The 17,159-nt window shown below is 41.5% G+C and overlaps 1 protein-coding gene across 4 annotated transcripts in view; it reads left to right on the top strand.

Moving 5' to 3' along the window:
• The window catches only part of tmem108 (transmembrane protein 108), a 61,887-nt gene that overhangs the window by 4,690 nt on the left and 40,038 nt on the right, over positions 1–17,159 (top strand). For 2 of the 4 annotated variants that reach the window (XM_035944864.2, XM_035944867.2), the window contains exon 2: positions 8,624–8,729. The exons of 1 other annotated variant lie outside the window; for it this stretch is intronic. In XM_035944864.2, coding sequence (XP_035800757.2) covers positions 8,696–8,729 — 34 coding nt within the window. In that variant the 5' untranslated portion in view covers positions 8,624–8,695. Of the gene's footprint in view, positions 1–8,623; positions 8,730–11,844; positions 11,983–17,159 lie in introns of those variants that run through there. One more of the 4 variants, XM_055007152.1, reaches the window with a different exon arrangement.

Here is a 17,159-nt window from a genome sequence, read left to right as displayed (position 1 = left end):
AAAACGTACACTACTGTTCAAAAGCAGTCCTTCAAATGTCCATATTTTTGAAAAAAAAAGGCATTTTTTTCAATGAAGATAATGTTAAATGAATCATAAATCCAGTCTAGACATTGTTAATGTGGTAAATGACTATTCTAGCTGGAAACAGCTGATTTTTAATGGAATATCTCCATAGGGGTACAGAGGAACATTTCCAGCAACCATCACTCCTGTGTTCTAATGCTACATTGTGTTAGCTAATGGTGTTGAAAGGCTAATTGATGATTAGGAAACCTTTGTGCAGTTATGTTAGCACATGAATAAAAGTTTGAATTTTCATGGAAAACATGAAATTGCCCGGGTGACCCTAAACTTTTGAAAGATAGTGTACATTTACTTACTTGAATGACTGTTTTTGGAAAGAATTGATCATTCTAGACTGATAGGGTGGATTTTATAGGGGAGTGCATCCGCATTAAAAATCCATATTTTCAAAAAAGCCATTTGAAATCTTTCTCATATGATGTAGCACTAAATAGCTTTTTGCTTTGAGCTGTGATTCAGAGCTTTGTAATGCTGATTTAAATGTTCAAACCAAGTAGTTGTGTTGCCTCGTGTGGTGACAAGAACTGCGAGATGCTACTGGTAGAGCACCTGTTTCTGGTCAACATCATCCTTTAAGCCAAAATATTTCCAAACCACTGGGACTGTGTTTCTTTTTGCAACTAGATCTTCCTTTTTTAGTGTTTGTCTTCTGTTCCTCGCTCATTTTGCTGCACGTATGTGGAGTCTTTTAGAAAACTATGCAAGAATGATTAAATCTGAGCAAATCCTGCTCTATTAGACAAACTTTTTATGCATATTTGTCATAGAAAGTGAGAACCGAGGGAGTTTTTTTTGACTTTTTTTTGGCATCTTACTTCACACTATGCAACTATTTTGCATGTGCACATCGTAGTGCCACTGCTGAAATGATATGTGCAGCCCTACTTCCCAATATTACCATCATGCTTAATTGTGTCGTTGCTAATGAGCAAATATTAGCATGCTAAAATGCGTAATGAAAGCCAGGATAAACATACACCTATTAAGCATTGTTATTGCATGTTATGTGTCATTTAACGAAATGGAGCCTCACAGAGCAGCTAGCGTCACTGCAGACTAGTTTGTGTTTTCAAATGGAGATTTTTTTTCTAAGCAAAGCTGTATGTATTTCAGCTGCTCCAACAAAGGACTGGGTTTTGTCACATTCTCTGTGCAAAGGTTGAAATAATCTCTGGTGCCTTTCAGTACGAGGAAGTCATAAGGCTCGGCTTAAGTCTAGTCTATATCCCTGCAGCTTATAAAACAGATTCCTATTTCTTTTTTTTCACAAGCAAAACCTCTGAGTTGGACACTTACTAGTTGCGCAACAGTTTTTCATCTGCATTCTGTTTGAAGGGTGTAAGTTTTTTAGGAGCCTCTTTAATCCAGCTGCTTTATCACGTAGAAAATCTCTAAAACAAGCCCAGGAGGAAGTTCACGGTTTTACTCACATGTAAAGAGGAAAAAAAAGTGAAACATGGGGAGAGTTTTACTCTTTGGGCCACCTCGAGACATAGAGGGTTTGTGGTTCGGGATCAATCGGCACCTTTTTTTTTTTTTTGATGCAGTGCAGATGACTGGGTCTAATAGGATTATGAGAAGGCCCCCGGTGGGAGGACAAGAAGTCCTGGGGGAGTCGCACCGGCAAAAACCCCAGCCTGGGTTCAGCCTCTGGGGAGGGGTCATGTGATGGAGGGGACAATACTAGCAGGTGTTGGACTAATGATTACAGGGTCTGAGGCTGGGGCTCACCTATGAGGATTACTCAGAGCCTCTAATGGATGGCAGGTTGTGACCCAAGCTAACAAGGAAGCAAATTGCAACCCTCTCACCCAGAAAAGTGCTATTCTATCAAAAAACACAGAGGCTCTAGTCTCTGGTTTCCTTGGCAACTTCTTCAATCTGGATATTCGTCAGCGCTCAACTTCTTGCAACACCAAAAAGCATAAAGATCCTTTCATTGAGAATATGTGAGTAGATGTTGGTTGTACTTTGTGGATACAGCTCGCTATATTTGTTCCTTTTTTTGATGTGCTTGAAATGGAACCTTGTTCTGTCAGCCAGACTCGTCTGATGGAGGCTGCAGATTAAAGTGGCACCATATGTTTGGGAATGAGCCCCCCCTCCTTCGCCCCATCCACCATGCTAGAGCTCATTATTAGGCTCCTATGTCACTGTCAGCAGCTAATTGTTGTGGTGGATTGAGGTGACAAGAGGGAACAACTCCCCTATCTCGTCTTAAAATGCTTGGTCATCTTTGCTTTACCCTTCCTGCTTTGTGAGTCGAAGCCTTTGTAATCACCTGCCAAGGCCGCCGTTTGATATTATGACTACCCTTGTTCGAGCTGTTTTAGTCCAAGAAAAAGGCACCAGGAATGGAAATCTGGAGCTTCTGAGTATATTAAACCATTGTTGTCTTTCTGTGCCCTACCCGTGCCGCACATGGCTCATTTCATGGCCGCTGGAGAGTCTGATTGATGGGCTGGAGAGCGGCGCAGATGATGTAGTTCACGTCCAGCGCTTGGCAAGGCGAGCGCCGAGTCCTCGGCCAGGTCACATAAGGTAAAAGGAAATATACAGGACATGGGAGAAGGAAGAGGATTTGTCAGTGTAACAGAGTGCACAGTGTGCCAAGAAGCTCCTTAGAACAAAAGCACAGAAAAGGTGAACCTTAGGCTACATGACAGCTAGTGTGCAGAGCAGAATCGAGATACACAACGTCTCTGATGTCTTCCTCGCCAAAGGTGTCACGGGAGCTGACATTTCATTGTAATCACTGCATTAACCACCTCTGGGAGAAGTCCTCAAATATGAAACCTTCAGCACTTGTCACCCCCAATTAGAGAGCAGCGTTGACGCTTTTTCACCCGTTCTCCTGCCTCTGACTCGCTCTCTAGTCTGAGAGATTTGCGTCCCCCGGGGGGCTGGAAAGCTGTCTGGTAATCTGAGACAGCATTAATACTCAATAAGATGGAGCGAGGCGTCACAACCACAAATTAATTTCGTAAACAGAGCGGCATGGGGAGAAAAAAAAAGCAACTGTAAAATGACACAGTGGGATTTTGCCTGGTGTGTGTGTGTGTTGGTAGATGCTGGCAGGGATACTGGTTTGTGGCAGCTACATCACCATGGAGACAGTGGCATTATCGTGGAGGGAGGACGCTGATGCTCGAGTGACACGATTGGCAGCGGAAAGGAGCAACAAAATCTGACTGGACAGCAACTGGCTTCACATTTTTACCTCCATGTGTTTCTTTGTCAGGTGCAGTGATCCACAAGATTCATGTTCACACCCAGATTATCTCAGATGCGCTGAGAATGCCACTGCTGTACACGACACGCAGCTTGAAGCCAAGTGAAACTGCTGCTGAAGCTGCTTGGAATGACTCCCCTCTCCTCCCTCCCACCCCAAAGAGGAGAGTAGTGAGTGTCCTCTGGGGGGAGAAGGGATGACTTGACGTTTTGGGTTTGTCAGAAGCTGCAAATAAATTGGACACGCCGGTCGCTGCGCAGGCTGTTTGTGCTGTAAACACACTGCAGCTCGCTGTGCTGGACAAACAGACTGTAGTAACTGCAATTATTTTTCTGCTCCCTTTCAGCACCGTAATGAGAGTTTAAGCATCTGCTGCTGTTAGTAAAGTCCATATTCTTCTTGTTTTCTTTACAAAGGATTATATCACTGGTTGAGTAAATTGTCTGTCCTGATTGGTCACACAGGATTTCTGGCACTAACAGCAACTGTGTTAATGATAACCCAAATTAATAATACATATCCCAGTGTTCCTTGAGAAAAATAAAAAGCAACATCTGTTCCATAGAGTGCAGCTAAACGGTCTGTTGTTCTTTTTAAGTCAACTACTGTCATCTGCATTGTGTCCAGTATGTGCTGGTATAACTGTCAGTGGATCTCTTAGATGTGGGTATTTTTTGTGTAGGACAGACAAGGAAAGTACCATGTTGAGATGTAGTGCAGAGGGAATGTACACTGAATGACTATTCAATAAAAAGTGCCAGAAATAGTGACAAAAATGAGACAACAACAGCATCGACAAATCTTATAATGCTATGTTATTGTTATCTTACAATCATCTAGGATGGATTGCAGAAAGGGAGAAGTGGGCAACTGCATTAGGGTCCCAGATGTCCATAGGCTCTGTATTTTAAAAAATAGATGCAGCCTGCAGGTCTGAAAAGTAAGAACAGTGCAGAAGTGCTTTATTTTTTTTCTAATGGCCACCAGGGGGGTGATTCTTCTGGTTGCAAAAAGGAGTCTAATTGTATAGAAGTCTATTAGAAAATGACCCAACTTCTCACTTGATTTGTCACATTAATAAACATTTTCCTAATGAGTTTATGGTCTCAGTTGTTAGTTTCAAGCCACCTTCAATACAGCAAGATGTGCACTTTGTAAATTATGGTCCTATTTAGAGGAAAATAGACGACAAAACAGGGTATGTTGTAGGGTCTGGCTACTTTATGACGGGCAGGTTGCTTCTATGAGTTTTTGCAATGTGCTTGGGTTCTCAGTCAGATCTGCCCCTTTGGTTGTCATATACAGTTTAAAAAAAAAAAACAAAACATGATGGCCGACAGCCAAAATGCCAAACGTGAGGCCTCAAAACAGTGGTCTACAAACCAGTGGGTCACATCACTGTGGCTACATCCATCTTTTATATGCAGTTGATCCCCCAGGTCCAGCATGCAGTTGCAAGGCATTTCATTTCACTATTTTGAGCCTTCTTGTCTCCTCTGACTTCCTTTCAGTGCGACATCTTGAAGGATGTCTTGATTCCTAAATTGCAAATGCTGAAGAGCTAAGAGCAAGGATGCACAGCTGTATCCTTAGTGAAAGTCCATATACAGTACAAACTATTACAAGGCATATATGCAGTCACTGTACACTTTATTTCTTTACTTTATATGTTAAATCTAAAGAACACAATGTATCAAATCTGTACATTCTCGTGACATTATGCCATATTCTTAATTGATTTGGAAGTGAATCTGTCCTGTAAGTTGTCACAAACACTATTCTACGTAACTGGCGGAGATAAAACACAACAGTAAGCTATAACAAAAAACGGACAGATGATGCAGCTGCGCCACACGTCATATTTAATTGCCGTTACTTTTAAACAACAGCTCCAAGGCAACGATGTCTGATTTTGTTAAATGCCTGTTGCTTCGACTCCTCTCTTCTTGTGTCTGTTCCTTGCCTCCTCCGCATGTTTCTCTGATAGGAGGAAACGAGCAGAGGAGTCAAGGAAAGGAACCGAGGAGGTGCAAACTGAGAATTGAGAAGAGGGGTTTGTCTTTGTCGTCCACCCACCTGGCATCAGTCTTCTTTTGTGTTTGCACCTTCATTCACTCCACAGCAAGCATAAAACACATCTATTCACTTTTTTGCATTTCTGATATTGCTGATCTCTATACACCATTACTGTTTTGTGTTAGTTTTTTTTTTCAAAATGGCATTTGATTAAGTAAGTACATTACATTGAATAGATTTTAAAAGTATAATTTGCATTAAACAGAAAGAAACCAATGGATGTCTGGAAGAGTAGATAAAGCTAGAAAAATTCTGAAGAAATTAATATGTCCTGCTATTATTGTACATATTTTATTTTGAATAACCAGTATATGTGGCAAACCCTGCTCTGTTCCTTTTATCATCTTTGAGCTTTTACTTTGAAAGTCTCATATAGTTCACAGAATCCTGTTGACCCTTTAAATACATGAGTTTTGCATGGGCTATTAAATTGAGACTTTTAAGTTGAAGTTTCTACTGTAAAATAAAAAGATAATACAGAGCTACAGGGTTTCAGAGATGGCTGGGTTTTGGCACTTCCCATTCATTCAATGGGGATTTTTACGTATTTTTAGAAAATCCATACGACGAATTTCTACCAAAAGTCATAGCTCACCATTCCCAATCGAGCCGCATGTTTTGATATACAATTTTTATGGGTTTTCAGAAGAATTTCTAAGAATAAGCCCAAGGAATAGTAGTAAGTGCACTTTAATGCTTAGGCATTGGCTAACTTAATGAATTCAAAGTTGTAAAACATGCATAGTTTGGTTTGCATGTCTGGCACAATGGTTAGCTGCTTTGTAGCAAACAACAACAAAGTGCAAAACCACTGGAATGGGCTTTTTCAATTGTGATGCACGCACAGCTTCTGTCGTCTGTGGTACAGAACCCATCTCCTGCAGAAATTGTCACCACAGCAACTCTTAAAATAATGTCAGTGAGGTTTGGCCATCTCTTCTGCCTTCCCCTGGGCACTCGCTCCATTCTTCACTCCTCCACTAATAATAGATCGTGCTGCTCTCTCCGCCATATTGTCCCATGTCCAACATCACACAGAAGAGAGGCGGCAGAGTGATTGGAGGCTGAGACACCTGCAAATTCTCTCCCAGCCAGCTCCTGTTTCCCTGCAGGGCCGAGCATCTGACATTTGACTACGATAGCCGTAAACAGGCCACTGGGATGCCATTGACGTTCATTTTGTCTGGCACAGTTTTTTTTTTGTTTGTTTTGCTGGTTGTGTCTCTGCAACTCTGCTCGGTGGTTTAAACTCAGCACTGAATCGCACAAATGTGAGATTTCGCTGCTTTTCTTTATTTCTTTATATCATATTTGTGTTTTTGGCAGCTAATTGGGGAAATTAAGTCACTTGAAAACATCATCTTGTGCTCTGGGAAACTATTTTTCACACTATTCAGCTCTCGCTATGTGTGTAGGTGCACGGCTATGTTTAGCAGTGAGCTGAACATTCTTTCAACAAGCGATAAAGACAATAGTTGCTGTTTTTACTGGAAGCAAGCGAGCTGTTGGACAAAACACAAAATTCCCACCTGACGAAACATCCCCACTTTTAGCGAGTACAAGCTCAACAACTATAAGGCCAGCATGAACAAAAATTGGCTCTATTGATGAGAACCACTTGGAAGAGTGTTGAAATGCCTCCCGCTAATCAAAACTGTAAATTCAGAGAGTAAATAACAACCTTGTATTAATGAATCACTAAGTACTGGTGCGATTGAACTTGTTCTAAAACATCTCAACTGCCACTATATCAAATTTGATGCAACAGAAACAAAGCAGACTAATGCTGCATCCATTTATTTGTAGTAGTACTGAGCAGCCTCTTCACTGAATGCTCCACGCTCTGCAAGCTTCTAAAAATGTGCTGACACTTTAGTCAATTAGGCAGCTGGTCGATAAAATAGCGAAAATTGGCTGTCATGGTTTCACAGAGACCTTCAAATGTCCAAAAAGAAAGCAAAGATGTGCAGTTTATTACAATAAAAAACACAGAAATACAAAAAATCTTCACATTTATGGACTCAAACACTCAATCAATTGAGGAAAAAAGCTCTAAACCCAGATTGCGGAGAATTATAAGAACTAGATGAGATACTGACAGCAATTTAAACACCAGGTCATAAAATTAGGCTAATTTGATGACCAGCAGCATTTAAGTGCATCATTTTTAATATATGAAATTAAGAGTAATATAATTATAATGAATTAATAAAGTATATTTTATATATGGCCAGTAGGGGGCAACTCCTCAAGTTGCAAAAAGAAGTCAGATTGTATAGAAGTCTATGAGAAAGTGTCTATAATTCTCACTTGATTTACTAACTCGGTAAGCATTTTGCTAATGACTTTATGGTCTCAATCACTAGTTTGAAGTCTCATTTAATACACTATAATGTTGATTTTGTAAATTATGCTCCCATTTAGAGTAAGATAGAAGATAAAGCAGGGTGTGTTTCAGGGTGGGGCAACCAGGTGATCGACAAATCACTACCAGAACTCAATATATGACATCAAAAAAGCCTGTGCAAAGGAACAGTAATCTGAAGATCATGAATCAATTAATGCGATCTATATGGCACCTTTCATAGCAATGTCATCATAAAGTGCTTTAAATGGGAAAAGCAAAATGTGTAAAAGTAATTCACAAACAGGTAAATAAAAGTGTAAAATGAATGAGTGAAAATGAATAAAATTCTCTACAATCAGAGCAGATTTGACAAATGAAACATGTTTTGAAACTGGAAAAACAAACCTTTGGACCTTACTGAAAGGCTTTAAAAAACATTACTGGTTATGCAATTAGGATCTTCTAAAATTATCACCCTCACTGGACAGCACACGCCACCGCTATCATCAAACCATCAAATGAAAAATGGTCTTCCTCCCTCCAGTTACTGCAGCGAGACGCAACGCTGCTGTTCTCCTGCTTTTTCTTCTAATTTGTCATCACGGCGCCCATGATTTATGATAATCTCATGCACTTCTCTGATGAAATAGAGCAATCATTTTCTTCATGTCGTTCATTCCTTCACCTGTTTGATGTAGGAACCGAGGGGCGGGGATCGTCTGCGGTTTATCGCTTCATCACGGACTGCTCGCCAAACAAATCACCCACAAGCTCAGCTCTTCTCCTCAGCTTCATCTCCAGCCTACTGTGGCGTTGAACCACCATTTCATCCATAATATTAAACGCTGCTGACTCCGTATGTGTGTGTGGTGTTGTTGCAGATCTCATCCAAACCATGCTGAGTGTGGCCCGTTCCTCTACTGTTTACCTATTCATTAATTCAGCCATGAGCGATGGCACGATCCTACCAAAGCTCCTCATCCTCTGGTAATTAAACGTCTATTTCTGAGGCATTTTTCTCCTGGAGAGCATCTTTAAAAAGTGACACACAAGCGCACACACTCTTTCTGAGAAGCTGCCGGTGGGCATCGCGGGCTACAGTTGGTAATTAGCGTGCTGAGCGGTTGCACTGATTGCTTCATTAGTTCTCCGATACGCATCTGTGAGAGACATTTGATGGATGTTGCATGTTTGAGAGTAATCCGCAGCTAAAGCTTCTTACGCTGTGTGTGCATCAAGCTCTTTAAACGTCGAGGTTGCTTCACACCTACAGGAACAAGGCCAAAGTTACGTTCCTTTAAGGAGCTTACACCCTGATCTTGATCCTCTTGCACCAAGCTCAATGCGACATCAAACCTCCGCGCAAACAATTGCAGTCGCTGTGTTGCTCAACGTGAATCCTGTGGTCCCTGCAGTGCTCCTGGTGTGGTGGAAGGTTGAGAAATGGAGTTTGTTAGGAGAGCTGCTGAGTCTGGCGCTGTGAGCAGAGCAGCAATTATCAGCCCAGTTACATAAGGATTATTTTCGTGCGCTGAGATATTAGCGTGGCTGTGTGTAATTGGAGGCTTTAGGGATCGACAACATGTTTAATCTTTGGAAATGAAGGTTTCTGATTGTGGTTATGTTGGATTGGGTTTCCTTTGCAGATTAGTGCACTGAATTCAGCACTAAACTTATTGGTTTTGGTTATAAAATAGCCAGTTTGAATAATCTATTTAGATATTCTAGATGCTATTATGCCATTGCACCGTTGGGATCTTGTTAGTTATGTGATGTGAACATCCACTGTGGATAAGAATATCACAAAGCTGCCAGCCTGCCTGCAAACTCTTGTCTCGAAGTAAAATGCTGAATATCGACTGGTCCCAGATTCTCAGGGGAACGTTTGCTGCTTTTCTCAGTTTTTGTTGTCTTTGTGCAGTGAAACTATTTGGGGTTTTTACTGTTGGTCAGAAAAAACAAACATCTTCACCACTGCTCTTGAAAATAGTTGTGAATGTAGCATTTCTCAGTTTTTCATCTGAATCTCTCTCTCTGTTCATTAATTAAACTCCTTAAATTCATATCCACGGATTAAAGTAGTTGATTTAGAAGTTCTTAAAATGACTTAAATGTTGCTCTGTTCCTTTTCTTCCTTTACACTCTATAAAACAATTTCAGTTTCCTATTCTCACCACTTAATTAAGTGCATATTTGCAAGACAAACATTTTAATTTACTGATTTAGTAAACCTTTCAAGCTACAAACATTATTTTGATGGGTTGGGTCAACATAATAACGTTGGTAGTTGCATCAACTTGATAGTTTTCGTAATTCAAACTCAAGTGTCTGTGATAGTTGATTCAACACTATGTTCAGGTTGCTCTAACTTATTAAAATTAGCTTGTTACCCTAATTTTTCTTAATCTTTAGTGAGTTCATGCCAGGACAATTTCAGAACAGTTAAGGTGGTATGTTAGAGGACATGTAGGTTAAACAAATATGATACAAAAACATCAAGTTATCCTCCACTAAAGCAATGATTTGGTGATATTTTCCATTGTGTTGTGACCAACATTGGATTCTTGTACAGAGTTTAGGCTACTCTTGCAAATACAGTTGATGGAATAAGCTTTACTACTGTATGTAGCTAATGCTAATTATGTTTAGCAGTGAAATTTGGCCATCTAACCCTTCACTTTAGCAAACTAGTGCATAAGAATGATAAATGTAAAGGATAAATTCTTACAAGCTGATTTTTTTTTTTTTACGTGTTTATGATGGCAGTCATTAAATAATTATAAAATAAGTTGATTAAAGAGGTAATGCTAATGCTAGTAACTCAATTTAGGTTGATGGTTGAGCATAATTTCATTAGAAGTTGTCAAAACTCATTGAGATTGATGCAGACTGTTGTGTAATTTCTAGTGTTTAAAAAAAACACCATATGGACATGTTAGCAGTGCGAAGAAACATCTTGGTTTTCACCAGATTGGGGTCTTTAATAATGAATAACTCAATAAACGAGCAGCTCTATCAAGACTTAAAATAATAATTAGCTTTTATTGCATCTAAATCACTTCTGAAGTTGAAAAAAATACTGTATTTGAAAATCTTTCATGTGTTTGTGTTTGGGAAAGTTCCTTTGATTCAATAAATTTGCTTCTCTTTGTAGTAAACTCTATTTATGTGCTTTAGATACAGTGTCCTTGCATTTCAAAATGACCCAAAACATCCTCTAGACCATCAATCTTTTGTGATTAAAAAGCAAGAGAATGCGTTCAAGTGACCAACAATGTACAGAATCTGGTTCTTTGAAAGAGTTCTTCTCAAGCTTCTCTTTTGCCGTCGGCGAGCAAGATTGTTCAGATTCTGCCGTTTATAATTTGTTGCTTTCTTGATAACAACACTTGCACGGTGGGAGGCTGTCTGCTCCGTGATATTAATCCAACCAGTGTGTCACAACTCTGCCCCTCCGACATGTCCTTCCTCTAGAACCAGACTCCCACTGGACAGGCCTCAGTAGGGCCTCACTTTAAAATGTCAGCCCTGTCAGGTCCTCGCGGCATCAAATCTTCCATCGTCTCCAGGTAAACACGAGTCCCACAGCTGCTGCTGGGAATTCAGGTTTAAGTCATTCCATCTGCAGCTGCCAATTTTATACGTCCAGCTCCAAACCAGCTACGGCTTCTTTAATCACCGAGCTCTCCTGAAGAAGATGCTTCACTTGTGTCTGCATAGAAGCAACCGAGATTCATCCCTCACAACCCAGACATGTTTTGAGTATCTGTGTGTTGCAACACGTGCCCTTCAGTCTCAGCGTAACCGGCTTATTATGCCTCTGGTCGGTTTGGGGGAAATTGGGCAGCTCATCCATAAGTAAATTCTCCAGTTTCAGGCCACTTGTCCTTGTTTAGTTTCTGCAGCGTGCATCTGCCTTCGTCTGTCGGCCTAAATCACTGGGAGGAGGCCTAATTGACGCAATGTATGTGTGTCTGTGTGTGTGTGTGAGCCAGACGCACTCAGGACCAGCAGCTCTTGGAGTTAATCCGCCTCACTAATGGTGGGGGATTCAGGGAGGAGGGGGGGAGGAGAGAGAGGAGAACAATACAACATCTCTCCCTCCGTCTCCCTCTTGCACGTGGTCGTCGCCCGGCGGGAAATCTCAGGACCTTGGATGTTCTGTACGGATGTTACTCCTCTTGTTGGCTCGTCCCAGCTGGCTCTCAACGGCCTCTGCTGCACCGCTGAAGGAAACGAGGTACAATACACCCCCCGCTCCAAACACGCCTCCCAAAAAAACATCCTTCCCCCCACTGCCTTTCGTTCCTGCCATTGTCACCAGACGAGAGGCTGCGTCAGGAGGTGAAATTAGGGATGTGTGCATAGCGTCAGGAATGTCCTGGAGTTTCTGTGGAGTGTGTGTGTTGCTTCTTTCTGTAGAAGCTGCATTTGCAATCCGTGATTTGAGACAGGAAGAGTCGAGACGCAGTGGCGACAATATGTATTTCCTCCTTTGCAATGCAAATTCTTGGGTTGCTGTGTCTAACTTGTGGAATGTGACAAAGGCCCTCGTTTCCTGACCTGCTCCGGACGTGGCTCTCGTGTGGTTAATAGATCCTTTCAGTAAGATCATTAGATAGTACGTTTACAGGAAAGCGTAAATTCCACTGGCTGCTGTCACATTTTTGCTCACTTACATCTTCAAATTCCAAATCGTAGCATTGTTTTGATCTAGGAGGATTTCCTAAGTGAGTTTTTTTTCCCTTCATGATTACCTTAGTTTCCTCAGTTTTACTCAAGTATCAGGTGTGGAAGACAATCGGTGTGTATTTCACAATGTTTTCGGGTTGTGACCCTGAAAAGTTCAGCAACACACCAGAGGTTTGGCACGAAAGGGAGAACCTATGTAGAAGTCTATTCTTATAGTTTGGATCTGTATTTTTGACAAGATAACCTCACTTCAGTCTCCATTTGCTTGCATTTTGTGAACTTTCAGAGTTTTTCACAATAAAAGACGAATTTATGATGTTTCTGCTTACTTCTAGTCTGGTTAGTTTTCTCACAACTTCTTTTAGGGGCCACATCATGTTTTCCATGGCAGATGCAGCTGTGGCAGCACAGCCGGTTCTATTGATACGACAATAGATTTGCATCAGTCTGCTATCCAGACGTCCCTCATGTCAAACACAGAAAAACACACTGAACTCCAGTGGATGTTTGTGAAAGGCTGGCTGTGACTTGGCGCTTTTTCCAGGATATATAGCAGAAAGACTTCACTCTGGACTGTAGCAGCGTGTCAATGTGATTATTCCCCAGCTGTACTGAGCACAGTAGACGGACATGGCACAGGATTTCTGGTGCATTTGCAACTTCCTGCTGTGTTTGGGCTCCGTCGATGGAAAACACCTTCGAATCAAAGCACCTCCAAAAGTCCAACAGCAGCTACTTCAATTATAAAGGTGTGAATGATGGAGAATCTCCTCTTACAAGCACTTGTTTTCCTGGAAGATGTGGGGTGTGGGCAAATTCTCGATTGCGCATGGATGTCTGCCGAGGAGTTCTTGTGGATTTGGGTGGATTATGAAATTTCTGTCAAGCATATGTTTGCAGAAAACGCGCTTGAACAACGACTCCATGCTGGTTACCAACCCCCATGTTTACAACCTTTGTTTCATTGCGTTACAGTCTGTAGAATGTTGCAGCATTAATAGTAATAGTCAGTCACTGGAGTCCCTTCAGACTTAAACCAACCCTGACGCAATGCCCAGAATTGTTTTTTTGTCCTTCGCCCTCCAGCATGTTGAAATAAGCACACGACCCGCCCTGCTACACGTTCTGTTGATTTGAACGGATTAAGCTTGTTTGTGGTATTGTTCCCTTTATAGTGGTTCAACCCCGGGCTTCTTATTTTGCATTTTAGAAGATGAGGACTTGGCTCATGCCCAGAAGACACAACCCTTCATCTCTCATCTTGCACTGCTACATTTTTAATTTCTCCCCCTCAGGGCAATTAAAATAGCTTTCCTGTTCGTGCAGGATACTTTTTGTTAAATGACATGGATCATTTGAGCTTGAATGCAAACGCCGTCCTTCTTTCATATGCAGAGGATGTCTGGATGTGATGGTTTTAGTTCGGTTTCTTGTAAATCTGGGGACGAATCTCCTCAGAAACAGCGTCACAGAAGGGACTTCTGGTGGGAAGCACTTTGACAAATGGTCCTCCTCAGCTTAATGTTGCAGCGGTTGTGCTGCAGTGCTCTAATAGCGCTTCTGCTGTCACTGGGCCAAAAGTTTGCATCTAAGCCTCATGCTCACTTGTGTTCTCGCTCACCCAAACAAAGGGTCTTTTAACAGTTTACCTGCTCTGTGTAAAAGGTGCGTTCGGGGAGGCCTTGTGGTAACCGTGACGCCCGCTGGAAGGCTGCGAGGATAGACGACGGCTGACAGCACCCTTGGCGTTGCAGTGCTGCTGCTGTGTCATGCTATTCTGTTGTGGTGTCGGCTTGTCTGTTTGTCTCAATTTAAAAAACCTCTGGAGAAGCGTCTGCAGCTAAAAATACCTCCTGCCTCACCAATCAGAGCGGGGAACTGATTGAACACTAAGATGGGATCGGATGGGACGTCCCATGGAGCCTGCTAACCATTTGCTTGGCACATAAACAGAGGTAATCTAAAAATGGAAAACAAAGCGTGTCAAAAAGCAGGCTTTAAAGTTGTGCATGCAATCGGCAGTTTAGGTGCAGATTTGTTGTTTAATAATAAATTCCTCATGATGATGACATGATGATAAATTTCCACATTCAAAGGAAGCTGTGCAACATTTAAATTCCTACATATGGGAGAATCTGTACAGTCTTAACTGAACTTGTGCATATATCTTGTTTAATTTTCCACCGATGTCCCTGTATTCTATATTTGCACTATCCATATGCTGTGGGATTAATAAAGGCTTATTTTATCTTGTATGTAAATTCTTCATTCAAAGACCCGTCTGCGTATTTCTTCCTCTTGAGATGCAGAACATTTTCCGTCCCGCATTTTCAGCTTCTCTCCTTTACTGTGCAAAAATTATTTCAGAAGTTCAAAATAAGGCGAGCACTTGATTCAGAGAAAGTGACTCTCTTCTCTTACAATGTCGATCTGTGACTTTTAAAGTGTGTGTACAGTCACCGGTTCTGCTCGACTAAATTCATATTAATGCCCCGCTCAAATGTTAGTGCAAAGCCAAACACATTTAGTGATTCAGCCTTTGGGAAAATAGAGAAATATGGACTGACTCATGTTGAACATTTTGATGAGGTGCTGATTCTCCAGCTGAGTCACACCGTTTCTGCCGGTGGGTATTTTCAATCATGTCAGCTTGCCCTAAAGGGCAGTTTGACCACCAGCAGGTCGGCCGTCACCTTCTCTGACAGACAGTGAGGTGTGACAGGTGTTCGACCTGCTGCAGATGGACTGTCAGATGGACGACAACCACGTCACAGGAATTACAGCAAATCTGATGTAGTGCTGCCTCCGTACTTAGACACACACAACCCGGTACACGCTGACAGATTTGCACTGCAAATCAAAAGTTTTTCCGCACTTCATCTTCTTGCTTTTCTTTTCATAAAGCTGTCCTTTTGAATTGAAATTGCAAGTCATGTAAACATGTCTGCCAAAATCACCAAATACTTGAAAATGCTTTCAGAGATGCTTGCTGGGCTGAATGCAGGAGGGAGGAGGAGCAGAGCAGGTGTGTCCTTTGCAAAAGAAATTTCTCTCCACTTGATGTCAGAGTAGCTTTCCAGGGAAATTCAGTGGTCAACAGATGTACACAAGGAGGAACAGAACATTTCCTGATGTTGACTGTCATTCGTTATGCAAGTAAAGGGCAAAGGATCCTGATTTTTTTCATCTGATTTCAGTCAACCTTTTCCATTATCAATCTGTATTTTATTTACAGTTTTGTCATTTTTCTGCCATTTTTCAGTGGCAGTTCTTTAGTGAGCTGATGTTTGCAGGATGACATTTATACGCCTTCTGGTGAAACATAAATCTTAATGTGCACATTATATAATTCTATCCACATTGAAGAAACAGCAAAAAAACAAGTCATTTTAGTTGAAGCTCCACTGATTTTTTTAAATTGCTTTAAGGAAAAAGAAAAATATGAAAACACAAGCCAATAAAGCTGAAACTCTTTGCAATTAATTGCTGATTGCACATCCTGCAGACGTACAGAAACACTTTCATGCATTTGGAGTTGTGTTTTTTGTGCACCACCAGTCTAGTATCGACTCTCCTCTTCTTCGGTTCTGAGGAAATTTATGGCTGTTTGCTTCTTAAATAATCCACTAGCTTTCTGTTCAATAGCTAGCTGCTAATTTTGTGTGCAGAAAGTGGCATATGTTGTGTTTTTTACAGCTTTTGAGCTGCCTGCTGCTTCTGAAAACTATTCTGAGAGCAGCAAAAGTGAACCAGTTACTAAATAAGCACCCATTTCCATGATGCACATTGTAATTTGATGCATTGTTAATCTAAAAATATTAATTAACTGCGGCTTTAAACACTAAAGTGCAATTTTTCAGCTTTTGTTTCGTGCCGACCTGAAGTCAGACTCATTAACATCCATGAACACTTGCTTGTTTGGTCCTGTAACTAGAAAACAATACAGTACAGTCTCATATGTTGACCCGCTAAAGTGTCGGTATCTGCACACATGCGGCACACCCTTAGCATTAATAAATCATAATAAAGGTTGAGACCTCCTGCAGATGTTGGTTGGAAATCTTTAAATTATTCCTCGTCATTTTTCAGCTTCCAGACTCGGCTTTAAAACACCCTCTTTGCTTCAAGGGACTTTGAGCATGACGTTTGAAGTGAAGATGAGAAAGGGGGGGAAAGAGGAAGATGCTTATTCGGATGAAAGCATGACTTGACATTAAAGAAGTGGGGAGCAAATAAAAGCGAGCGATGGGAGATGAAGGAGAAGAAAAGCCTCACAGCTCGAGGCTACTCTCCAACATCTCGCCCCGTGTTGGAACTGCTGCTGGAGATCACTTTTACAGAGCGGTTACATTCCCTCCTTCTGTCAGCCGTGCTCTTATGCAAAGTTAGTCTATCATCCCCAGCCTGCCAGACGGGGAGAACACACAGCACGGAAAGTTATCACCAAACAGACAAAATCGGTCGTCTCAGCCGTCGAGGAAGTTACATCAAAAGCTGCAGTCAAACTCACATTATTGTCCAAGTCGGTTCTGAAAATAGTCTTTTCTCAATAAAGCTTTAGAAGTGTGTAGCGGTGCAGAGGTGTGTGTATCCAGCGGTGATAAAATCTGTGATTGATTAGGTCAGATACTTCATCAAAGCTCTCCCAGCTTATTTTCCTGGTGTAAATTTAGATCTTTGACAGCCATTGCATGGAGGATTATGTGCTTGTTATCCGTCGCCGTG

This window comes from Amphiprion ocellaris, chromosome 22, assembly GCF_022539595.1.
Source record: "Amphiprion ocellaris isolate individual 3 ecotype Okinawa chromosome 22, ASM2253959v1, whole genome shotgun sequence".
Lineage (NCBI taxonomy): Eukaryota > Metazoa > Chordata > Actinopteri > Pomacentridae > Amphiprion > Amphiprion ocellaris.
The sequence above is the reverse complement of the archived record's forward strand: the minus strand, read 5'-3'. Positions and strand labels throughout refer to the sequence as shown.